A 10375-nucleotide genomic window follows, 5' to 3' on the forward strand; every position below is an offset into this window, starting at 1 on the left:
CATAATAAGATGTCTAAGATTTCCAATAGAAGGGTGAATCACAGACAAACCTCGACAATCTTTAAGTATCAACTTCTCAAGATATGGTAACTTTGAGAAGTCAGATGTTTCTGTTAGGCAGTGAGAATGACTCAAATTGAGAATTTTCAACCCCTCCAGCACCTATGTAAAGGGAATATCTCAAAATAGAAGTCACAATATAAAAAAAAAAAAGACAATAAAAATAGATGTAAAAATAACACATATCCCGTTACTAATGTTTGATCCCAGAAGTTCATTGCAAATACCTGGCTTTTCTCCCATGCTTTTGTTAGGTTACTCCACTTTAAGTCAATGGCAACTATCTTTTCCAGATTGAAGTCTACTGGCCAACTTTTTAAAAGAAATCGACGCCAACAAAGCCATCTAAGTTCTTTTGATAGATGACCATAGTCTCCATCAAGTTGTACATTATCAAAGTTGAGTAAACGAAGCCTCTTCATCTTCTTAAATGCCTTGGTACTCAAGGGTATTGAATTGTTTCTTGGCATGTTTAAAGACAATCCCTTGATAGCTATTGTTCCCTTTGAAAAAGAGAAAAACAAAAACTATAAAACTCACAATCGACAACTTATGGAGTGCACAATAAATAATGAAGAAACAAGTATTGAAATTTAAATGCAAGAGAATTAGTAAATTGCGGAAAAACATTCTTACTATGTTGTTTCCTAGCACATTCAACACATCATCATTAAACCATAATCTTGTACGCTTCTCTGGCTCCTCTGGTGATTGTTCACGAATGATTTCTCTTCCCATATCACGTAGCAAGTCGTGCATATCAAGTACGTTTTTGTTTTCAAATTTTACAACTTTTACAAGGCTTCGCTCAATTAGATGGGTAATTCCAATTTCTGCATAGAGTCCACAGCCATCTAGTACTTGAGTTGCATAACTTCTATCCTTTCCAATGAAAAAACAACATATGTCTAGGAATAGCTCTTGCTCCATTTTATCACTCAAACCATCATAGCTTATCTTTAGAATTTCATATATTTTACAATTAGGAATTTGTTTCAATTTACTCAAAGCATTTTCCCAATAAGGTCTTTCCCTGTCAAACAAATATGAGCCAAGGATTTCAAGAGCTAGTGGCAGCCCTCCACAGTATGATACTACTCTTCTCGAAAGTTCAATGAAATTTCTTTCGGGAAGTGCTTGCTTAAACGCATGCCAACTGAAAAGCTCAATAGATTCATTATCATCCATTTCCCTTGCACTAAATACTTTATCCACTTGAAGGATTTGACGTAAACGTTGGTCTCTTGTCGTAATAATTATTCTGCTTCCTTGGCCAAACCATTCATGACTCCCACATAAAACTTTGAGTTGTTCTTCATTATTGACATCATCTAATACAAAAAATACTCTTTTTTGACAAAGAATTTCCTTGATTAGAGATTTCCCCCTCCCCGCATTTGGTAGCTTGATCCGTCTTGTTTTGAAGATACTAGAAATAAGTTGTTCTTGCAAATAAACTTGACCATTATCTTGTTTCCATACTTCCCTAATATTTGCAAGGAAACTCTTTCCCACAAAACTTTGGCCCATTTCATTGTAAATAGTTTTAGCCACCGTGGTCTTGCCAATTCCTCCCATCCCCAAAATGCCTATTACGATGATGTCATTTGATTCACTACTTAGCAGTTGGATGATATCTTGCACTCGAGACTCCAAACCCACTGGATGGTGAGCAACAAACATGTATTTGCTATTGTCTAGCCTCATTGTGATAGTTTTCACAACATCGTCAAGTAACTCAGTCTCAGTTCTGGCAACAACAAAGAATTAGATGACCAGAAGTCTACCAAGAATCATTAAAATGCATGCTACGAAACTTAATAGCAGCAAAATGATAGATGCAGATTTATAAAAAAAAAAGAAACATGGAAAACACGTAGGAAAAGGACCAACTTTTCCTGCTAGTTTCATCATGCTTTTCCTGTATTGTCAGTTTACCATCTTTGATTAGAGAATCAATTATTTTATCTTTTAAGATAACTGGAGTTTGAGCTCAACTATTAGGACCTAAATATAGAAAAATTAAGTACATGAGATTCATATGGTACATTATGCTTTGCTAGATACCATAGACCCTCATGCATATATCGAATTTCCTCTCACTTATAAATGTATATGTACGTAATTTTGTGATTTTCATCGTGAATAACATATAGACCCATTTTCTATATGACAGAATCAACAGTGAAGTACAATGCATATAGAACTTTGCTATATTAACTAAACAAAAGCTATTATTTTTTCATTCATTTCTTAACAATGTTGCCAACGCCCATTGGTAATGTACGTACACGATCAATAACAGTAAGCCACGACTTCCTTGATCGCACAAAAACAAAGGAGGAAAAAAAAGGCAAGTTTTTTACTAACTACCGTGATTTTATGCATTCAATAAACAATCAACTAGCGTTCAAATGTTATGCTACCTGTACTTTTAGTCGTCATTTGTTGCCGTTATTAACTACAATTTCTTTTGTTATACTGGGAACATAGCTGATGGCTAAGTAGTGGAAATTCTAATTTTGAGTTGAATTGACCTTTGGATTGAATGTCTTAATGTTGAAAGAAACCAACTACTCTTATGACTTAGTTATATTTTCTGGTTGTGGTTTTGTACTTTTGTATTATGTTCTTTTACTTTCAAACGCCCCTAGAAACAATTTAATGCATTTGCATCTAAGATATGGTAAAGTTTTGTTAATCTCTTAGCCTCTATACTGATTTTAGGATTAAGGTACATTCATCATTCTGAAATATTTTCTCAAGTGCATCCATCATCTTAAAATATTTTGAGAGGTATCCACATCTTAAAATATTTTTAAGATATACACAACACACTAAAGTACTTTTTTTTATTAGTGTTGGATGCACCAAAAAAAATTTTAGGACGCTGTACGTACCTATAAAAACTTTAAGGTGCTAGATTTATCAAAAAATAATTCAAGATACTGAATGCAATTAAAAAAAACTTTAATGTACTGGATATATCACAAAATATTTAAGGGTGCTAGATGCAACTAAAAAAAATATTTCGAGATGATTTTATGACTATTGCCATTAAATCAAATCTATGGGTAATCTTGATGTACTAGGAATTAAATGAAGGGAGAGCCTAGATCTAAAGAAATAAACACAAATATTTAGATTAGAGATAGTTCTAAATATTTGTGATGACTTAAAACTATACTTTCATAATTTAATTAGTTGTTTGGGGTACGGAGTCAATGAATTCCGCAATGATTAAAAAGAGACTAATAATTTGGGAGATATTATAATACTTTGATAATAATTGTCACTATGATTAATCAGAGTCAACACAAACTATAGAAATTAACAACCCATCAGGTGAATCCTGAACCAAACGCTATAAGTGATTGTCATTTTCTCAAAATTATATCTCTCTCGTATTTTTATATTCCTCCATATTCTCTTCAACATGCTATAAGCGATTGTCTTTTTCTCAAAATTATATCTCTCTCTTATTTTTATATTCCTTCATATTCTCTTCAATTAATCTATTTTATCTTATTTTCTTTAATTATTAATTATTTAGACTAGCAAAAGTGTAACCTCCGAGTGGGTATGACCCGTAATATTCTGAGATTTTTACTACATCAATCCCGCACGCTTGCAGGGTATGTCATAGTAGCTTTAGCATACATTTTGACATGCATTAGCTTAGGTATGGTGTAGTCATTCTTTTTTTTTTCTTTTTTGCCAGAAGTTTAGACATCCACTTCGATCACTGTTAATTTGTGAATGACATTTAAATGAACTATAATTCTAAGTAACTAGGCTCCTCAAAAGATTTGACCTAAGTTGGCCCTTTAGATGGAGTAACTTAGCATACCGATTTGAGGACTAAGCGATAGCTAATCCATCCTCAACCTTTACTTAACCCTTACATTGTATTGTTTTACTAGCTTCAGATAGCTTTGTTAATTAAATACATTGTCTTTTGTAGACTAGAAGGCTTTAAGTCATGAACCTCTGCTCACACCCTGCATCATCCTTATTACCTAAACTAGTTTTAGGTGGCTTTGTTAAATATATATTTTAATCCTCTATTCCTCTATTTTTTTGCCAACTACTTTTTTCAACTGTTCGTTTTAGTAATCTCGAGCCACACATGTAAACTGTACCAGGATATTTTGTTTGTGAAGCATACATATATTATATATATCACAATAAATTTTATCTTTCATATATTCTGGATAACCAATTATGTTCTAACCTATGTGCTTGAATATAATTTCCCCCTATTTCATGCCTCGTCTATTTATAATATCCATTGAAAAATACAAAAAGGAAATAGGACAATTGTGCTATCCAGTGTTGTCTCTAGATTTATTTAATGTTCCTTTGGTCGTTGATTAGAGGAAGGTAAGCATGTAAAAGTAGCTTAATCATGAATCTATCCATGCACAAACAAAATTAAGGAATTCAACACATAAAAACAAACTTAAAGAATTATTTAATCATTCCAAATAATAATAAAAGGAAATAACATTACTTACCTATAGTTTTGCATGTCCCACCCTGATAGGTTGGCAGCCTCAGCAAGGACCCTCTTCAAATTGTTTGTGAATTTCTTACCCTTGCTACCTGAGGGTCTTGTTGTAAGTCTTTCCCATGCTTTTCCAAAGGCATTTTGTTGTTTACGGACATCAGATGGGTGCACATCATAGAATATAGGGAAAACCTCTTGATGAGTTTTGTAACACTCCATGATTTTCTCTAATTCTTGCAAGCACCAACTAGAGCCGGCATAATTTGTTGAGAATATAATGATTGAAATTCTAGAATTTTCAATTGCCCCCAGTAACGAAGTTGAAATGTGTTCCCCCCTGTCAATCCTTTCTTCATCCATGAAAACCTCAATTCCTACTTGTTTCATAGCATTATAAAGATGAGTGGTAAATGATTTATGCGTATCCCCACCTCTAAAACTTAAGAATACATCATAGAGACATGTGAATTTTGGCTTATTGTCTGTAGTGATTCCCCTCCCTATCTCTTGCAGCAAATCATGCACATGAATCTTGTCATTGATAACCTTTACAAGGCCGCACTCTACAAGTACTTGCATTGCCGTTGAGTCCATAAACAAATTTATAAAATCACTAATACTCCGACCCACATGAAAGTGTGCTATGTCACAAAATAATTCCTTTTCTGCATCAGCCAAAAGGTCCAGGCCTATTTTAAGCTTACGTTGTATATGGCCTTTTGGAACATCTTTTAATTTATTCAATACTTTTTTCCACTCTGATTTTTCCTTATTACACAAAAGAGAGCCTACAACTTCAAGAATCAATGGTAGCCCTTCACATAAAGGAATTATTTTCCTAGATGGATTCACAAAATCATTTGTTGGATCAAAGCTTTTAAATGCATGCCAACTGAAAAGCTCAAAAGATTCATTGTTGTCCAACTTTTTCATTTCATATGATTTGTCAACAAAGTTATCAAGTAGCTGTTCTCTTGTTGTAATCAAAATCAAACTCCCTTTACCAAACTGTTGTCTATTTCTACACAGGTTATCGAGTTCGGCTACTTGATTTACACCATCAATTACCACTAGGGCTCTTTCATAAGTTCCTTGTTTCATATGGTTCAGATGTTGACTTAGTGACAGAAGTTGACCATTATCATCGTCCTCCCATTTACCCTTGATATTAGCAAGAAAACTTGTGTACTTAAAATGGCCACCAATTATATCATAAATAGCTCTCACGATGGTAGTTTTACCCATACCTCCAGCCCCCCAAATTCCGACTATGATTGTATTTTCCTTGTGAAGGGATTCCCAAACCGATCGTTGAAGTACTTCTTTCACACGAGATTGCAATCCTCCTTGTGATACGGCTTTTGCAATAAGGTTATTGACTACTTCTTGGTCACTGGGGGCAAATTAGAATTAGACTTAGATTAAAATTAATGGAGGTATGTCTTACCAAAAAAGATATATATTCACACATATAAATATGTCAACCCCACATATTAACAATTTCTGTATAATTTGACCAACCAAAACTCATACCTCACTAAGAAACAGTTTAGCTGCTCATATTTGTTGCTATAGTCCATTTCAAGCATATAAATAGCTACTACAGAAAATGAGTCCTTTTTTTACAAAATCTATTGCAAATGAAATGCAAAATTCGTTACTGAAATAGTTGCCATGGATTTCTCCTTCAGTAGCAGTGGAATTCTACTTATTTTAATTTGTTGAAGTTAATAAAAACCACTTTTAGTTTGTTTATATGTAATCTACTGACCATTAACCTAAAAACATAGCATGCACCATTACGAAATTTGGAGCACACGAATCAATCAGGAAGTTCAACGAGCTATTGCACTAGCATGGGGTGTGGGCGATATTTTTGGCTACATTCACTACAAAATAAATGACTTTCAGTGTGTCGCGACTGAAAGTGTGACTTTCAGTAGTGACATTAAGAGTCACTACTGAAAATCTTATTTTCAACTGCAACCATAAATGTTACCGTTGAAAGTATACTTTCAACGGTAATTTTTCAGAATCATCACTAAAGGTCAATTTTTGAAAGTGAAACTTTCAGTGGTGACTAACCGTGTCGCCACTGAAAGTGACTTTTAGCGGCAATACTAACTGTCGCCGCAAAAGGTCTATTTTAACTTTTTATTATTATTTTAAGTTTTTTTTTAAAAATATCATATTTAGACAATAATTTTGTTCACTAATATGATTTACTATCACAAAATAAAGTATTTTCACATGTTGTGTTAGAGAGAGAGAAAGAGAGGGTTAGAGAGATAATATGGTGTGTGTGAGAATAAAAGAGAGGGAAGGAGGAGGAAATGAGCATATGTGTGTATGAAAGTGAGATATTATAATTATGTGCATGTGAGAGAGTTAAATAATCATGATAAAATTTATAATTAAATTTCAGTTATTTTTATATACTATTTTCATATTTCATAATTATAAATATAATAAATATTAAAATAAATAATATAATAGCTTAAATAATTAGAAATAAAAAGATACAACACAAATAATATTGTATGAATTATACTTTTTTTTATAAAAAAGGGATATTATAAATAAATATTTTAATCAAATAAGAAAATTAAAATATATATTTAATAATTTTAATAAATAGCTTTTAGCGGCAATTTTTTGTCGCCACCAAAGGACACTTAGCTGAAAGTCTATTTCAACATTTTATTACTATTATATATATTTAATTTTACAACAATTATTACTACATTCATTCTAGCTCAATGGCAAGAAGAAGAGATGCAAAAGGAAGAGGTCAGGAGTTTAAACCATGGAATGGCCATATTTAAGGTGATAATATCCAATTGGTGATGTGGCATGTTGACGTGGAGACACATGGCACAGGCAAAGTGGCGAGTGACATGGCAAAACTTGTCAGCCGGCCGTGGTCCCTATTTTTCTCCTGCAACACTTTAAACAGTGACTTTCTTGTTGCCATTGACAAGTTTAAACGACAGTCACTGCGGCAATGACTTAGTGAAGACTTTTTGACTTGAAAGTCAATTTTTTTAAGTGTTTGGTGGGGATAATTTTAAGCAGCGTTTGGTACACAGAATGAACATTAAAAGAATAGAAATGGGAATGGGAATGAAGACGAAAATAGGTCAAAAATGTTTGATATATATAATGGCGATGCTTGAATATTTTCTATTTCACATACGTAATTACAATTATATAAGATTATAATACCCTTGCCAAAAAAGATGATCTGGCTTCGCAACCCCTTCCTCCGGAAAGGGTGGTTTTGTCGGGGAAAAAAAATTCAGATCTAAGCTTAATTAGATTTTCAATCCCACCTCCCTCGTAATGTTTCAACCTTTCCCTTGGTTTTTGGCCAATCCAAGGGCTAAAAGATACATTGTATCAACTCATGCAAAATAGTGTACTCTTTGGCCATTCTCATATTCTCTCTCTCCCACTCATCCTTCCTACCACGGCGCTTTAGGGTTTTGGGGTCTAGGTAACCCATATTAAGTGCCATGGAAAAGATAAAAGAAAAGGAGATAAAAAAAATTAAATTACGACACTGCTGTGCAATGTGATTTATATAGTACATTATATTGTGCCGTTTGTCATTGTTATCTTGAAGAAATAAAGAAAGGCAAAAGGGAAAAAAAAAAGGGGGAAAGAAAAAAGAAGACAAAAAGAGGCTTAGAGTTGAAAAAAATGGTTGAGGGAAGTCAGAAAAACTTGAGGAATTTTTTCTTACATTGTGTGTTTTTCTTAAACTTTTCCCAGACATTTTAATTTTTCTATTTAATTTTTTTGTTTAGCTATGACATTAGCCACAATACAAGTCGATAAATTGCTCTAAGGGCTATGTATGTACCACCAATTTTGTGAATCATTCGATGAGCAGGGAATGCTCATCCCCAAACATTGTCATTTTGGGGATGAGATGAGATACCCCTCCTCTCTTTTTTTTTTGAATAATTTTCATTAATTTTATTTTTTATTTATTTGGGTTAACTTGTATTAGCACTCTAACATTTTTTCCAGTATCACCCTGTATCCTAAATTAATTAATTTTTTAAGATACTAGATGTTACTGAAAAAATATTTCAGGAATGCACTAAAAATTAATTAATTTAGAATATTGAGTGTTATTATAAAATTACTTCTAGATGTTTGATTCACTAAAAAAAAATTAATTTAGAATACTAGGTGTTATTGCAAAAATATTTCAGGTCTTGAATTATTTATATATATATATATATAGAGAGAGAGAGAGAGAGAGAGAGAGGGGTATCTCATCTCATTCTCGCTGAGCATGGCATGCAGACCCCAATTTTGTTAGTGCTAAGAGAAAACGTACGGTATGCCAATGAACTGCCAACAATGTCTCAAATCATAAGGCTATTCGCCAACCAAACATATCACATATATATATATATATATATATATATGGCTTCCTACATAATCTATTATAGACATATAGATGTTATAACTTTTAGACTACATATATATATATATTGTGAATTTCGTGAATTATGCGAGGCGGATAAGAATCAGAAAGGGAAGAGCCGGAAAAAAAAAAAAAAAAAAAGGAAAAAGAGGATTAATTGTTACCCAAAACCAGGTGACAGTGTGAAACCATATTGCAAAGAACACACAACGCCGACTCTTCGCAGCGAATCCCAGCTGGAAATGGATTTATCAAATGGAAAGTAGTAGTTCTCGAGCTGCACACGCATTTCATGGCTTCTCTCTCCGTAGAAGAAAGGCAACACTGTTGAGACCCGACATTATATCCCCCAGTCTCTCAAGACATATGCAAGACTTAACCAATTCTGGTGAGATTACCACCACCACAACTCTACATCTTTCTATCATCTTCCATATGGAATGATCGCCGATGTCGGCAAAGAAAGCCTTCAATCCAGCTTCCCTTAGACAATTCCCAAAAAAGGTTCTTACAGGATCTTCAAGACCATTGAAGAAAGTTACGAGGACGTGGTATTCGAATAAGTTCAATCTGGTGGGTTCAGAGGATGAGGAGGCCAAGGTAGACATGGCTGGATTGGTCGCAGTAGAGTAAGACACATATCAAGATTTGGGTGAATGATCCATTCCCCAAATCACTTCCCTTTTATACCGCTAGCAGAAAGCACTTTTTTTGGGACCGGTCAATGCTATTTTCTCAATACCTAGTTGAGTCATTACATGATGAACACCTTCCGCGAAGGTTGCATAGCGCGTTAGATGATGCGGATTTTGAGGAAAAGTTCTCTTCTTTTTAAATTTTAAAGCAATATATAGTATATTTAGGAAACAACCTTTGCTTTTAACTTTCTGACTTCTACGTCAAAAATTAAAGCAAACCGCAAAGCCGAAAGCATCATGATGCTCGCGTCGACTTTTTTCAAAAAATAAAAATATTATGCTCCTTCTGTTTTTTGAATTACGATCTGATTTTGTCCTGAAAGTTTTCAGGTAAAACATGTAAGTGTTCGAAAATTTATTTGCCAAAAGTAGTGCAACAGTGAAACCAAGATCAAGTAAATCTCGAGTATACAAGAAAATTCCAGCAACAATCGATTTTCCTGAGCAAGTTCGCGTGGCAAGGTTGGAAAATTCCACGAGTTCTTTAACTATTCATGCAGGAGAGTTCAACAAAGACATCTATAGATGCACTATTCAAGAGTATATACTACTCCATTACTCAATATAAGAGCTCATCAGGGAGTTAATATTACTCTTATATATAAGACATATTTCATATATTTATCAATTTTTTCTCAAATTAACCTCATTGATTTTTCTTCAACA

The 10375-nt window shown here is 33.4% G+C and overlaps 1 protein-coding gene across 1 annotated transcript; it reads right to left on the minus strand.

Annotated features, from left to right (window-relative positions):
* Window positions 1-398: 398 nt before the first annotated feature.
* LOC114721418 (TMV resistance protein N-like) lies at window positions 399-5815 on the minus strand (the record flags this gene model as incomplete). Its single annotated transcript, XM_028907241.1, has 3 exons — window positions 4578-5815; window positions 697-1810; window positions 399-563 (listed from the first exon to the last, which is right to left on the minus strand). Coding segments are annotated over exons 1-3 (2517 nt in total), but the record flags the coding sequence as incomplete, so codon positions are not given.
* Window positions 5816-10375: the final 4560 nt, after the last annotated feature.

This window comes from Neltuma alba, unplaced genomic scaffold (assembly GCF_004799145.2).
Source record: "Neltuma alba isolate B1F8T4 unplaced genomic scaffold, ASM479914v2 tig00012036_pilon, whole genome shotgun sequence".
In the NCBI taxonomy this organism is placed as follows: domain Eukaryota; kingdom Viridiplantae; phylum Streptophyta; class Magnoliopsida; order Fabales; family Fabaceae; genus Neltuma; species Neltuma alba.